General features: G+C 39.5%; 1 protein-coding gene across 3 annotated transcripts in view; it reads right to left on the bottom strand.

The window, feature by feature from the left end:
• Nucleotides 1-640: 640 nt before the first annotated feature.
• The window catches only part of LOC115446373 (probable multidrug resistance-associated protein lethal(2)03659), a 53,641-nt gene continuing 38,415 nt past the window's right edge, over nt 641-15,866 (bottom strand). For all 3 annotated transcript variants that reach the window (XM_030173006.2, XM_037444701.1, XM_037444700.1), the window contains exons 14-34: nt 15,662-15,771; nt 15,155-15,280; nt 13,864-13,998; nt 12,640-12,739; nt 11,956-12,106; nt 11,613-11,686; nt 10,838-11,009; nt 10,336-10,462; nt 9,930-10,080; nt 9,363-9,516; nt 8,608-8,690; nt 8,109-8,218; nt 7,221-7,335; nt 6,172-6,361; nt 5,657-5,843; nt 4,849-5,021; nt 4,178-4,294; nt 3,580-3,688; nt 3,049-3,164; nt 2,601-2,700; nt 641-2,388 (exon numbers count right to left, since the gene is read on the bottom strand). In XM_030173006.2, the coding sequence (XP_030028866.1) occupies nt 2,350-2,388; nt 2,601-2,700; nt 3,049-3,164; nt 3,580-3,688; nt 4,178-4,294; nt 4,849-5,021; nt 5,657-5,843; nt 6,172-6,361; nt 7,221-7,335; nt 8,109-8,218; nt 8,608-8,690; nt 9,363-9,516; nt 9,930-10,080; nt 10,336-10,462; nt 10,838-11,009; nt 11,613-11,686; nt 11,956-12,106; nt 12,640-12,739; nt 13,864-13,998; nt 15,155-15,280; nt 15,662-15,771 (2,639 nt within the window). In that variant the 3' untranslated portion in view covers nt 641-2,349. The remainder of the gene's footprint in view (nt 2,389-2,600; nt 2,701-3,048; nt 3,165-3,579; nt 3,689-4,177; nt 4,295-4,848; nt 5,022-5,656; nt 5,844-6,171; nt 6,362-7,220; nt 7,336-8,108; nt 8,219-8,607; nt 8,691-9,362; nt 9,517-9,929; nt 10,081-10,335; nt 10,463-10,837; nt 11,010-11,612; nt 11,687-11,955; nt 12,107-12,639; nt 12,740-13,863; nt 13,999-15,154; nt 15,281-15,661; nt 15,772-15,866) is intronic.

Below are 15,866 nucleotides of genomic sequence, written 5' to 3'. Positions count from 1 at the left end.
CGCCGCTTTGAAATTTGGTTTTTACATTGCTTACGTTCAAGAATAGGTACTGCGGAAGTTCAAAAATACCTCTCGGTCTTCCATTTGATCATTCCTTTTTCAGATGATCCGTCTCGGTGATTTCACTGCAATGTATGATTACGAATAGCGATGACCATTAAGATCCGATAGGTCATTTGCACTACCAAAAATATACTACTATTTTACAAATCAATGAATCCCTTTTAAAATAATGCAGATTGCAGACACATCTAGATTTTATTTACCTGTAATGGATGGAGAAGTGTATTTATTGAACTGCACTTTCGCCGTAAAAAACTAGGATGGATAATAATCAAAGGTATTTTTTTATTATAACTGCCTTGTTAGCGTAGTTGAATTACGGCACGGCTGCAGTGCTGAGGTCTTGGGTTCGATCCCCGAGTCGCACAATGATATTGGGGTTTGCTAATAAGTACCTTTCAGCCTGATGTTTAGAATTTATGCCCGATATGGCAAAACGCTCGCTCTCTATCGTATCATGGGATAGAATGCGCACGGCAAAAAGTGGGTGTATCAGTTGCGCCTCTGCATACCTCTTCAGGGATAAAATGCGTGTGTGGGGGGGGGAGTGTTATTTTATCACAAATAAATGAAAACATTCAGTAAATTGTATTTTATTTATAACATAAATTCGCCTATTTGGAATTGTTACAAATGCCTGTAGAAAATATGATTTGTAGTGACGTACAAATCGATAGCACCGTCGACAAATGCGTCTCATTTCTTATCACTGCGATGGAAAAGGCGTTTTTAATCGAAAATATAATTAAAATATTTATTTATTCATTCACAGATATTAACATTAAAAAATGCAAATAATCATTGGTAATATCCAATGATTTTTGGTTTCTTATGGTTATTTTTTTATAATTATAATTTTTTTGTATTCAGACAGAGTAAATTAAAGAAAAAACGCATTTACATAAAAATGATCTAAAAGTTTTAGACTATCCAATAAATAATTTTAATACAAAAATGTAGAAACAAAAATACTGGTAACACATTATCATAATGTTTATCACAATTCACTTGATGATGCTGGCGTAACTAGCGATTGATTGAGGAAAGAAGGTATAAGAAAGTAACGTCTAGTGGCATAGTCGCTTGAAGCCAGCTTTATTAGCTTTTATAGGAGAGATGAGAACAAGTGTAATCATCTCTGACGATAAAATATCGATAGTACTAGAATGTATTGAAGACATAATTATTAAGATATTTCCTCGAATCACATCGTCTACCCGTACCTCAAAACATCACTTTCTTAGCTAAAACTAGTAAGTACACAAACACAAAAATATGGAATTTTACTCACTAGTTACGCCAACCCCTAGTCGATGAAATACATTCATCGATAAATTCATATTCCACATACGTGTTGCTACTCTACGTGACGTGTATAAGTTCTGCAATTGACTAATATTTACATGTGTAGATAAAATAAATCAGAAATATACCACAATTAGCATACAATTAAATTGAGGTAGGTTCAGTACAAGATTATCCTATAATTTGGAACTGAACCGTAAATGATTAAGCAGATGGCTGAAAATAGCATGACGAATAAATACCGAGTAGATTTTATGCTAATTTCACATGTATGTGAAACGGCGTAATGTTGACTTTAATTCGTATAGAATTAGTCTCACAGCCAGTCTGACTGCAACGCCAATAATTAAAAAAAAAAACAATGTGTTATTCGGTGCATTCACAATATTAAACATCGCAAATTTTTTTTTCTTCTAAATAATTCTCGAAATTTCAGGGCACAATAAATATAAGATGCGCCAATGAACTCTCAATAAATAGAAATCTATAATATTTTTAACTGTAAGGCACTGATTGATTTTTTTTAAGCTCGATCGTGATCGCCTTTGGGAATGCAACACAACTATTAAGGCGAGTAATACCAAACAAGTTAGCAGACGACATTTTGGGAAAGGCAAGAACACGGGTCTCAATTTTTTCACTGGTCAACAGCAAGACACTTCACAACGAAGACTCTCACCAATGATCAGCGTGAAGTTAGTCACTTGTCTGGCATTTTACGTCTCAATATTACCATGTTGTTCCTGACAACAATTATGTCCCATTAATTTGAAGCAGTCTATAAAGATTGATAGCTGTAATCCCGGATTTTCTCCGGAGCAGAGATCAGACTTTGAGTTCAGGCAGACTTTAGACAAAACGCCCGTCAGCCGTCCGACAAAATGTCTATCAACTGTGCCAACTGTTTGGTTTACAATAAGGCAATACTGTGAATAAATTAAAGCCTTCTATGAAGGAATGTTTTGTTCCAACTTGTTTTATTTAAGTATTCTTTTTTCTTTCCTGCATGCGTTTGTAACTCTGTAATTGAAAAATAAAAATAATTTAGACATAACATTATACTACAATTCGTTAATTGCTGATATTTTCTTATCCGCCAGAATAACTGAATATATTTTTGCTGTCACTTTACTACATTGTAGCCTCTTGGCTTGCGGTTTGAAAGGCAAGGAAGGCGAGCTTCTCGATCACCAAAAGCAAATATTATCATTTTTATTTTATAAAATACTAACTTCTTCAGCCATCTGGTACAGCATGGCGGCGGTCTCCCGACCCGTTTGCTCGACCAGGGTCTTGAATATACCCACGCCTTCTTGCTCGTACGATTCCGATCTGAAAACCATAACATAAAGTATACAGTTTAACAATACTAAGCTATTCATCAAACAAATTTTTATCGAACGAAATGCTAATTGCTGTTGTGTACAAGAATATTAGTTGCTAGTCCGAAGCAACGAATGAAGATGCCGCGAGAGATACGCTTATTGCTATTGGTCACGCAGGTAAATTGTACTGTATAGCTACCCCTTTCATGTCATCTGCAATTCCTTTTTCACCAGGCAGATGTTTAGTCACAAATGGTTAGTTATCTCGGAGACTACATGGTGACCGGATAGAGGGCGTGAGAAGCAAAAATACTGTATCAAAAATCTACGCATATTCTTCTCCAGCAGACCTCACCTGTTAGAGTATGTCCGTATCCTGTTGCTGGACAGCAGCAGCGTCTCGTTCTGTTCGTCGAGCCGCTCGCCGGACGTTGGGTCGAACGGGAAGTTCTCCGGTATCGCTAGCGGCGCCTAGAAATATTACATTATATAAAAAAAATTCTAACTAAAAAATGTTCTGCTAAATTATTAAAACAAATCTTCATGTTATCTTAACTGTTAATAAATGACGTTGTAGGTAGTATTATTACTGAGAAATATATGACTTCCTATGTCGAGGTGATGAACGAAGCTGTATTCTAGTTTCGGCTGGCATTACTATTGCTTATAGTCAGGCGCTTACCATCAGGCGTCAGGCCTAGTCGTCTCTAGTTGCTATATAATAAAACAAATGCAAAGTAGCTTCTGTGTGTTCTTAAAAGTTTCATTGGATCCTCTGAATTCACGAGTACCAACAGCAAAATTATTACCTCAAGTCGATCTAAGACAGTTAACTCATTCCTGCAATCTATAAATTACTTTGTCACCCAATTAACCACATATTTACCTGGCTCTTAGACAGTAGAGCTCGTCTCGGCGGTAATTCTGCCTTGTTCTGCAACGCGTTGGTTTGCGTCAGCAGCTCGTAGGGATGTCCTGACTCCACCACACGACCCCTATAAACAAAAATTATTGATATAATAACCCAAGATAGCGGTTTATTCTGTGGACGGCTTATTTAACGAAAGTTGAGTGATACAACACCTTTTGATATTCGTCTTTAGTTCTCTATAAGTGCTACAAAATAAATAAATTAGCTAACGCTTATTAAAGAAATTCTAGTCGGAAACAAATAGTTCTTTAAATGTGTCTGAAGTATTAAGAATACTTTATCAACTCTTAAGAAAAGAAGCCATTTTTGGGGCCTAATCCAATCTCACCAACCATGCAAAACGCAACAAACTAGTACCGTATTTTGTGTGACTGCTTTTAATTTTTATATCATCTGAATATTATAACTTGCTAACCCTTAAAGATCTATCTATGATATATACAAATGTCGGTATAAAAATAGCAATACCTATACTTAGGGTTTAGCAAGGTATCAATATTTTATTTTCTTTGCATGACTACACAGAGTTGTGTCGTGTTATGATGTTACTCACTTGTCCATGACGATGACTCTGTCGTAGTCCATAACTGTGTTGAGTCGATGCGCGATGGTGAGGACGGTGGCGTTCGCGAACCGGCGCCGGATCGTCTGCTGGATGTGCTTGTCCGTCCTGAGGCATAGCGTGATCATATAGGCTAATTGTTCAGGTATAAATCAGTGGTGGTGTGCGCATCCTTTATAATAGAGTCGACTGCCATAAGTATGAGTATATACAAGTAGTAAGGACTATTTTTTCTAAGATAAAAGTAGTATATAGCACTTAGAAGCAATGTAGCTTCCTAACAGTAAAAAAAATCAAAATCGGCTCTTCAGTTCAAACTTCAAGAACAAACCTATAAACAAACTCACGAACTTTTGCTGCTTATAAGTATAGATATGGTATTATCAGTATATATAAATATTTATCGGTTTTTCACACCCTTATTTTTATGTGGGATTCGAATGTGTGGCCCAAATTAAGCTTTTGGGTATATTTCGCTATATCTCTATTACTTTTTTTTCTATAAGCAAGTTGTATTACGACGGCGTACTCCATACCGATAGTTATTGAACTGACCCACTCTATTATTTCAAAATATTGTAAACTTATTCATATCTGTGCTGATTTTGATACCTCTTTCTATAAGTAGGTTTTGGGAGCTGTATATTTTTGTGAATACGTACTCGGTGTCGACGTTGGCGGTGGCCTCGTCGAGTATGAGCACGTTGGAGCCGGCCAGCGCCGCCCGCGCCAGGCACACGAGCTGGCGCTGCCCCGCCGACAGGCTGCCGCCGCCGTCGCCCACCTTCGTGCTCAGCCCCGCCGGCATGTTGCTCACCATGTCGCGCAACTCCACCTGACACACAAGGACACGTGAGATATAGGATGGACAAAGGATCATGGAACGTGGTTAGACAATAATCAGGTAATTGTATTGATACTGGACAGGTGATAATAATATTAAAATTAAGGTATTTTTGATAATGGCGACGATAAGTGCGACAATTGATAGGTCTCTTACCAACCACGATCACGTGTTGGGGGATATTTTTCATAAAACTTGAGCACTTTATCAAGTAAGTTAAAGTTGTGTGTCGGTTATTATAGATGCCATCATCATTAATTTTGTTACAAGCTTTGTAGTATTATTTGAAGGTTATTGTATTATTATGAGACTTATAGTTAATATTTCAAAAAATGAGCGCAGCAAATGTATGTCGTATTCCGTAATTGGACGTTTTGTACAATGTCACTATTGTTTAGCAGTGACGTTTACCAACAGACGAGTTGTTTTCTCGGGAATATTCAGTTCTCATGCCAACCACTACAACATCTGTAATTTTGTCACAAGCGAGTCATAAAATTACAAAAGTTGTAGTGGTCAGTGTTAGTGTAAGTTAGTGGTAATTGGTAGTGGTGGTGGGTAAACAGAAAATAGAAAATTTAGTTATAAAAAAGAGCAACTTGGTACTAAAACAATAATATGAGCACCTGGTCGAGAGCCGCGAATATCTGCGCGTCGGAGTAGGCGTGCTCGGGGTCGAGGTTGTCGCGCAGCGTGGCGGCGAACAGCGCGGGCCGCTGCGGCAGCGCGCACAGCCGCGCGCGCCAGCGCCGCAGCCCCGCCCACCCCGCGCACACGCCGTCCACCGTGATCGAGCCCGACGTGCGGCTCAGCCTGCCGACACCACGGGGCACTTGTATATGTATCCGGGGAACACACGCGGGACTTGCTTACCGCACGTGTGTATTAGATATATCGATAATATTCGACTATGTTAGTTTCGTCTCGGTAACTTTATCTATTTCTGCAGTCAAGCATTGCTTCAGTATTTTGCTAGCAATCCAGAAATATTCTGCCTCCAGCATCATTTAAATACGTAAAAAAATATTACAATAAAATTCATACCATGTAACTGTACATATATTATTGACAAAACATCTTATTTATTATCAACACTATCTCTATATAAAACACTTATAATTAAATAGAAGTCGATACTAACTGAAATAAGGCATTAATCAATGAACTCTTGCCGGCGCCGGTCCTGCCCACCACGGCGACCTTCTCCGCCGGCCTGATGGTGAAGTTGACTCCGCGGATGGCGTACACAGGCTCCTCGATCTTCGGGGGCTCTCCATCTCTCTTGGGCGGTCTCTCGTATTCCAATGACACATCTTGGAAGACTATCTCTCCTGGAATTACGATAAAATCATATATGTCGGAGTGAAAACTCTTTTACTTGGTTATTTTTTTACATGACCGGTAGTTTCACCGGTCTATATTTATTTTCCAGACAGTTATTCAATTATTGAAACACTTCTTTACTTCACTAACAATTTACTGCATAGTAACACTAGTGGAATACACAATCTGCTCGGTTCGAGCGTCCAAGTAAGACTCGTACAAAAACTTCTACAAGATTCTTCTTCGTCGTTGTTCGGCCGGTCCTTATATTGACAGCAGTCGACCTCCCTCCTTTTCTAATACTTCCTCGATGTAATGATAGATGGCGCCACTATCGCTCCGGAAATTCACCAATTCAACGAATAACGAGCTGCTGCGGCGACATATATTAAAGTAATTCGAAACTATTATAATGCTGGCTGTGATTTATATTGTTGCAATTGTGCCTTCTACAGGATTATTTTAACATTGCGCTACTAAATGAAACCAAATAGTTATCTACTTGAAAATAACACTATAATGAACTACTCGAAAAGTAAATATGAAATAAAAAAAAGTGTTTTACGAACAAAATAAATATCATAAAAAAGTAATTTTAAATTCACACGTCCTAATACCACTATTACTCTAAGAGAACTTGACGCAGAGGCAACATCACACTCTCAATCAGAAATACCGACCCACACGCCATATTCCCACTAAACTACAAAATGATAAAAATATCACAGAAATTAAACTGGGATTTTAGGTGGAAATATTCATTATTTATATATGATTTTCGGGACAATGTCCAGAGAGATGAAGAAGAATATTTGATTTAATTTACTAACGCTATGGTCACATTGATGTTGTAATAAAAGTGGTTACCTTTAGCGGGCCACTTGTCGAAGTCAAGTCCGGGACGGTGCTTCTTCAAAGCGGCCTCGTCCACGTCGACGGGAGACTCCGCGGGCAGGTTCTTATATTCCAATATTCTTTCCACCTATTAACGAGTTAAAAATAAATACTATAAATATTAATGTGGTTATCGCTTACTTTAACGGTGTAGGAAAACATCATGAGGAAACCTGCACATCTGAGAAGTGCTCTATAGGCATTTCGAAGGTGTGTGAAGTCTATTAATCCGCACTAGGCCAGCGTGGTGGACTAAGGCCTAATCCCTCTCATTAGTAGAGGAGGCCCGTGCTCAGCAGTGGGCAAATATATAAAACAGGGCTGATATTATATTATCGCTTACTATATATTATTGCTTAGTGCTAACTTATAAAATTTATTGGTCAGGAAGTCTTTAGTTCCGAACCTCAAAATAAATAAACACAATAATGATAGTAGTACTGCGATTTCAGGTTTTACTACGATTTATTCATTATTTTTATTGGCTTAAAACTTCAAACAAATAACATATGAATGAAAACAAACACACATCACGCCCTTATCCCCAAACGGGTAGGCAGAGGTGTAATCATGTCCTATTATGATGTAGAGAGCGACCCTATCGCCATATCAGACACAAATTCCAGAATCCTAGCTAATACTGAACAGAAAACAACAATATCAAACTTGGGACCTTAAAATGATTTCTTACTTTTACGCGAATGTTAGACATCCTCCGAGCCGGGTTGTACCACGCACGCAACTACGCCAACTACAACTACGCCACGCAGACAATTAATTAGGAACTGAATATTATAAACGAGTGGAAAATGTACTAAATATGAATAAAAATATTGAAGGAATAGTCTGTAGTTGACTCACCGATGTCATCTGGTTCTCGACCTCGGCGGTCTGCCGCATGCCGTACTGGCACATGCCCACCAGCCCGATCACCTGCGTGATGGCCAGCCCCACCTTACCGCCGAACGTGTCTGAAATATAACAATTGGAATTTGAAACATTTCAAAGGGCCGGAATAATTGGGGAGATTGTTCAGTCAGACGATGCTCTATGTGGAAGTTTCTATATTTTCATACCATTGCAAAACGTCGGGTGTAGTACTGCGTAACTAGCACTGCTATAAGTCAATGTGGTAAATAGTCATTAGTGATGGTCGAAATTAAGCCTCATTGACATTGGTACATACAATGCGAAGTAAACATCGACTCTTTCAGTTGAATTTAACTTTTTTTTATCCCTTTCTCGCTATTTACCAATGATGGTATCGTGGTGCTGTACTATCTTCGATGCTATAATACACGCACATGCAAGAATAGAATCAATAAAAAAACTTTAAAACAATTTATAAAGAGTTACCAACCTTCGCTGGCGAAGACGAAAAAGCTGAACGTGACCAGCGCTAAATACATGCAGCATATCATGTCCATCCACAAACCGAACGCTCTGGAAAAGAAAATAATATAAGTCTACTAAAAAAGCATCATATTCCTAATATTAGCTTACTTGAGTCAATATCAGGTGAAAGTCTGGATTCTCTATTCCATGGGACTGGTGAGAATTAGTTTATATCTCTCTATAGCTCGGATATCGACCACGGTACCACAACGTATAAAAGTCTACACAGTGCACCGCTAAAGCATTACAGGCCAGCATTATTGCGGATTAACGGGGGATACACATCTCTATTCAGTTGACGTTCTATTGAATTCTACTCCTCTTGGCTGCAGGTTACTTATTACATCGGTAAGCCAGTACTAGACCCCACTCTCACCTGTTATAAAGACTTAGTGCCCCGCTAAAGTATTACAGGCCAGCATTATTGCGCATTAGCGGAGGATACACATCTCTAGTCAGTGGCCGTTCATCTGGACCTTTCTCCTCTTGGCTGCAGGTCAATTTACCATACCCATACAAAAATGTGATAGTTGCTATGTCCGTAAGCTAGTACTACTCTAAAAAAAACTAAAAAAAAGAAGGGGGGGGGGGTATCAATAATCAAAATTTACTGCAAGAATTTAATAAAGCTTGCAAAAACCTAAGCAACGATGTGCAACACTTAATATTTCCGCGGTAAATTTTTTTGAAAACTAGTAAGTAAGCTAGTACTACTCTCACCTGTTAGTGTTCAGCACGAGGGTCCACGAGGAGCTGTGCAGGTCCTGCAGCTTGTCGAACTCGCGCGCCAACGTGCGCTGGTGGTGGCGCGTCGACCTGATGGTAGTCAGACCGTTCACCGTCGCAGATAGATGGTTCAAGGACTGGCTGCGAGCTGAAATGGTGGGTTTAGTTATAACTGCTGTTTAACGAGGAAGTGTAAGCTCATCGCAGCTCATGAACACATTAAATACAAGAGGTACCTTAGAAATCTCGGTTGCTTTACCGACCATGAAATAAGAGCGACGAAGATCAGCCTCCCAAAGATACGAAACACGACACGAACGTCCGTATCGTGTGACTTTAATTGGTCTAGACTAACGCGTAAATCACGTGATGATCTCTCGACCAATCACAGTCGACGTGTACGGTTGTGTTGTGCCTCATGTCACACTTTAAGACCCAGAATGGCGTGAGGTGAAGTAATGTCAATAAGTAGGTGTAATGAAAGGTCCATCGAAAAATCTTTAGATTAGGCCTATGGTACGCAGTAGACTTTATGTAGCTGATAATGCTGAACAAATGTACCTATAGCTTCTATCCGTTTGAGGTCCCTGCTGGTGGCGAGGAATAGCGCTCGCAGCAGCATCAGCAGCGCCGCCACCACGCCCGTCGGCAGGATCAGCCACCAGTTCACCAGGCACACCACCACCAGGATCGCTATCACCTCCAGAAAGAACTGGAACACAACACAAAGTATATGACTTTCTTATAGCAGCTTATTTGTCCAGAAGATCTTGACATTTCATGAGACTCCATCTGGCGGACTCACATATATTTCTGATGAGTAGGGATCATAACTAAATTATACGAATGATGACCATTGTCTTGGTTGTTAGATTTTGGGTCCTAAAGATCTTGGTAGGACTTCATAAATCCAAGTACAAATAAAGAAGTACATATAATTATAAAAAAGTAATAAATTAATTCTCACCCCGAGACAGTCGACCAGCGCGATGGGCAGCAGCGTGTCGACCTGGCCCATGTCCTTCGAGAACCGGTTGAGGATCCGCCCCGACGGGTTGTGGTGGAAGAACCACATCGGCGCGTTCGTCACGCCCCTGTAAGGAACATGTTCATGGATATAGACAATAGATATAGTAGAGGGACGAACGTGGCCATGGATATAGACAAGAAGGGTGCTAATAGGTAGAGTTCTCTACACCCACTACAGAAAATTAAAAAAAAAATGTAGGTAGATATTGTAACGTTTACTTTCCGGATGACCAACACCTCAGTCCCATGACCGTGAAGGCATCTTAGAAACATTGAGAGAGAATTGTAATATAAAAAACTAAGGTAAAATCCAAAAACAAACTTTATATCGATGTCTGACATTAAAGTAAACGTGACAATCAAAATCGATTCATTCGTTTCGAAGCTACGATGTCACAAATCGATACGTGTTAAACTATCCTCTAGATATAGCCCGTTACCTGAACATGGTGTCGTGCAGCGTGATCGAGGCCTTGATGCAGGTGTTGTAGAACACGACCAGCTTGTTCCACGTGAAGAATATACAGACGCCGATCAGCCCGCCGTATATGTACAGACATTGCTCGCGGGTCAAGTGGAAACGGTTCGTCGGCAGCTCCTCGAATATCACCACTGGAATGAAATGTACTTTAATATATTTTCCGCCTAGGTAACATTGTATTGCGGTCAGTTATTATAGGGTAGCAGGGCAGGCAAAATGTTGCGAGGCCCCGGATAAAGAGGGTCCTAAAATTTTCAGTAAAAAAAATAATGACCCTAAAAATTTAAATCTAAGGTATGTACATTCATAATTTTTCATAATAAGGGGGCTGGTAGGACGGGCAAAATGCTATAGGCTCCTGGATACAAAGGGTCCTAAAATTTTGTTAAATGTCCTGTTTTTATGTGTATACCTAAAAAAATGTCGCCGGTAAAAATCTACGTCGTTTATCTAATCTACAGGTTTACATATTAGGGGGGCCTTTCAATTACTTGGCCACAGGTCCTTCGCGGTGTAGTTACGCAACTGATTGCGATACTACTGTTATACTGGGTTGTGTTTTTGAATCGGAAATGATAATGAGTTTTTCTACTCAATATAAGCACAAATTTTGCAATGATACTAGATAAACAAAAAATAGTTTGCCACCAAAAGTGACGGTGATGAGATCGGCGAGCCGTGGTTGATATGGATGACCCACTTCCTGTATACATATTATAATTGTATATTTTTACCTGGCGGCGGTGCTGCGGGTGTGCTGTTAGTTTTTTCTATGATTGCCGCTCCGTTAGCTTCCTCGAGGTCCACCCTGGATACGATGACCACAAATTAAGGTTTAAATCTATTATAATCAGTGAATTTCTAAATGCGTTTCCATCATATGCCTAAATAACTCAATCGAGAGTAATAGCACCTACCATAATCGACATGATTAAAAATCTACAATATCGACTTTAAGCTAAGAATAAAAAACTATCCTGTAATCGATATTACTACCAATCTATGACCATATTATGTCATTAAACCATTAACTCGATTCTTTTTTTATCGATTATAAAATCGATGCAGTCCACTCACCATTCCTTCAGCCAGATGTCGGTGGAAGAGTAGAATATCTGCGCCAACATGAACAGCGCGAACAGCATGGCCATGGACCACTTGTTGCCACCGCTCCGGATGTACGCCATGTACACGCTGTTATCTACCGAACCTTTGTTCTGATTCTCACCTGAAAGCATTCAAATTTAAAAGTGCTGTTATATTTGTACACACCATAATGACCCACGTACACTAATCATGAGCAACGATGAAGAGTGGTAGGAGCGAGCTGGCGTATATATAAATTGGACGAGTGTATAATAGTCGCATGCAACTCGTAAGCCAATAGACAACGAGCATCGACTAAGAGACCAATCACATGTGACGTGCGCATGAGCGACGTCATGCCAATCAATCACGAGTGTCCTTATGATTCTTGTATTATGTAACCGCCATTTTCAATAAACAGTGCTTTTTACGATCTAACTCAATAAACGGTCGAATCAAAACATGTTTTGACACACTTACAAATAAGTTATTTTGATTGATTCATTCTCGACATCGGCTTGAGATTGGGAGCAGGGATAATGATCTTACATCAATACCCTATGTGGAAACATCTTCACATGCCATCAGGTGCATTAGATCCACTTTCCGTACATATGTAAGAAATAATCAAAAAATATGTCAGGAAGATGGCATAACTTCGCTATAAATACTCACCTTCGTATTTAGGGTCCAAGTTGTTGTCTAAATCTAGATTGAATGAGAGCTGCGACGCCTCCGACATGGACCTTTGGGATCTCAGTTTGTAACTGTGTTCCTGAAAATTATTACATTAGAATTAACAATAATTATTTTAGGCTCAACTCAAATAGAATAAATAAGAAAACTTGCAAAACTCAACATAGCATCCTAATTTTTCATAGGTTAGATAAACACACACATATGTGATACATATATACATAATCTATATGTAAATATATAATCTACATAATAATATATTCTATATATAATTTTATATTCAAAGAAACAAATAACAATAATATTATAATCTAAATTTATCTAACAGTAACTCTGTATAAAACATCAAATTGAATTATAAAATAAGTACAAGTAAGCTAGAAGTACAACAACGACAAACAACATTTAAGGCCACGTTCCGACAGACGTTTAAGGCGGGGTTCAGTATACAATATTCAGGCAACATAAAACTCAATATGAACACCTTGTTTTAGTTTCCAGACGCTCAAACACTCGCCATAGTGGCCCACATTAGTGGATTTCCTTCCTGGATCACTGTATATATTCGTTTTCAAACGGGCCGGCATAATTGTGTCCACATAATCATCTCTCATTAGTCGATACTTTATCTGGACCCCAATCGGCTTACCGTCAGAAGTTGTCGGATCAGTTTACCGAACTCATATTAAAAAGATGACTCACTTGAGCATTTATAGGAGTGTTTTATAAAATATCGACTTTGTTAGAATTATCATTTATATCGAATGCAATATTACATTAATAAGTTGGTAATTTTTGTTTACGTTTAGTTTTCGTATTCCCTGAATAAAGTAATACATTTTGTGTAATAAATTGTAACGCGCGTTTGAAGCGCGTGCGCATGAGTAACGGTAAACGCACGTAAACGCCTGTCGTGTGGCGGCTCTGAAAAATTCAAACCACTAACGCTCTTCCTCGCTTCCGCTTTAAACATTTCCGATTTAACAATTATGTCGTACACCTTGAGACAAAAAAATTACTATTTAACTGATTTCAAATAAAGAGAACGTCCCAATCCGCAAGATCGAGAAAATAAACCGGATTGTACACACAATGGCCAATCACAACAGAGCTTTACTATATGACTTATTTTGATTGGATAATTCGGAAACTGAATCTATATCGAGACTATTCATTGTAACCTTAAATCATGTAACAACTCACAATAGCCTCCTGGTTCTCGTACGAGGCGGCCTTCTGCTTCATCTTCTCTTCTTCCACTTTCTCACCCATCTCTATCAGTTTCTCGAACTCCGCCACGCCATTCTTGAGCTCGTTGTACGTGCCTTGAGCTACTATCTGTAAGGGAAACATTATATAAGATCTAATTAAAAATATAGGTCACATTTTACCTCGAAAATATATAGCGGGAGTTTTCTCTCGAACAAAAGTAATCGACGCGGGAGGAGCCGTGAGCAAAAGCTAGGTAAGTATATCTATACTATTATATAAAGCTGAAGAGTTTGTTTGTTTGTTTGTTTGTTTGTTTGAACGCGCTAATCTCAGGAACTACCAGTCCAAACTGAAAAATTCTTTTTGCATTGGATAGCCCTTTGTTCGTGGAGTGCTATAGGCTATATATCATCACGCTATACCCAATAGGAGCGGAGCAGTAATGGCTGATCTCAGGAACTACCGGTCCAAACTGAAAAATTCTTTTGCATTGGATAGCCCTTTGTTCGTGGAGTGCTATAGGCTATATATCATCACGCTATACCCAATAGGAGCGGAGCAGTAATGGCTGATCTCAGGAACTACCGGTCCAAACTGAAAAATTCTTTTTGCGTTGGATAGCCCTTTGTTCGTGGAGTGCTATAGGCTATATATCATCACGCTATACTTAATAGGAGCAGAGCAGTCATGGCTAATCTCAGGAACTACCGATTCGAACTGAAAAAATCTTTTGTGTTGAATAGCCCTTTGTTTGTGGAGTGCTCTTAGTTATATATCATCACGCTATGACCAATAGGAGCGGAGCAATAATGAAACATGTTGCAAAAATGGGGACAATTTATTAGTTTTGAGAGCTTCCGTTATGTGCGCTGCGTAAACGGTTAAAGTTATGCAACAATGATGTATGACGGGATTGTATCTCTTAAAAAGTTCTAAAAAATATATAATAAAAACAAAGTCCCCCGCTGCATTTGTCTGCCTGAACATGTTGAACTCCAAAAACTACCCAACGTATTAAGATGAAATTTGGTATGGAGACAGTTTGAGACCCCGGGAAGAACATAGGGTCCCGGGAAACTACTACTTTCATAAGGGAAAACTTTAGCCTGAAAAACTTTTTAACGCGGGTGGAGCCGCGGGAAACGCTAGTTTAGAATGTTTGTGTTGTGTGTAGTGCGGTTGGTGCGTGTCGGTGCGTGTCGGTGCGTGTCGGTACGTGTCGGTGCGTGTCGGTGCGTGTCGGTGCGTGTCGGTGCGTGTCGGTGCGCGTGCGCATGCGTACCCGGCCGTGGCGCATGACGCAGACGTTGTCGCTGTGGCGCGCGTACTGCACGTGGTGGGTGACGAGCACGGTGGCCTTGTCGCGCAGGAACCCGCGGATGCACTCCTCGTAGATCGCCTGCGCCACCTGGGACACCGAGTAATATTATATTATATCACATGTTCTCGATTAACGATATGGGAAGTCATTTTAAGCTCAGTAGATGACACTAGGAGTAAAATGGAATGATCATAGACAATTACATGTATATTGAAGACAGCCATAGATTAAAAAAAAAACAATTTTTTTAATCTGACCAGGAAAATAAAAAACCTACATTGTACTTTTGCTTTGTCGTCCTAAAATTGACGTTGTCAATAATAATACAGTAAATTAGTAAGATATGTTACCACAAGATGATGATGTTTTTATTTTCCTGGTCAAGCTATACAAACTATCATGTAGGCAACTTGAATATAGTCGGTTTTGTTAATCTCAAAAACACAAATATTGGTGAAACTCCCATACCTTAGCATCGACCGCAGCCAGGGGGTCGTCCAGTAAATACACATCTGCGATCTGATAAACGCAGCGAGCCAGCGATATCCTGGCCCTCTGACCTCCAGACAGGGACGCGCCTGGAATGAGGAATGTATTTTTGTCTTTACGGAACACAAACTCATGATTTTTGTAGGTATATCCGTCCTATGATGTGATAGAGGCGGACCTACAT

The sequence above is a fragment of the Manduca sexta genome, chromosome 28 (genome assembly GCF_014839805.1).
Source record: "Manduca sexta isolate Smith_Timp_Sample1 chromosome 28, JHU_Msex_v1.0, whole genome shotgun sequence".
NCBI classification, from domain to species: Eukaryota; Metazoa; Arthropoda; class Insecta; order Lepidoptera; family Sphingidae; genus Manduca; species Manduca sexta.
This window is presented reverse-complemented; position numbering and strand designations above follow the sequence as displayed.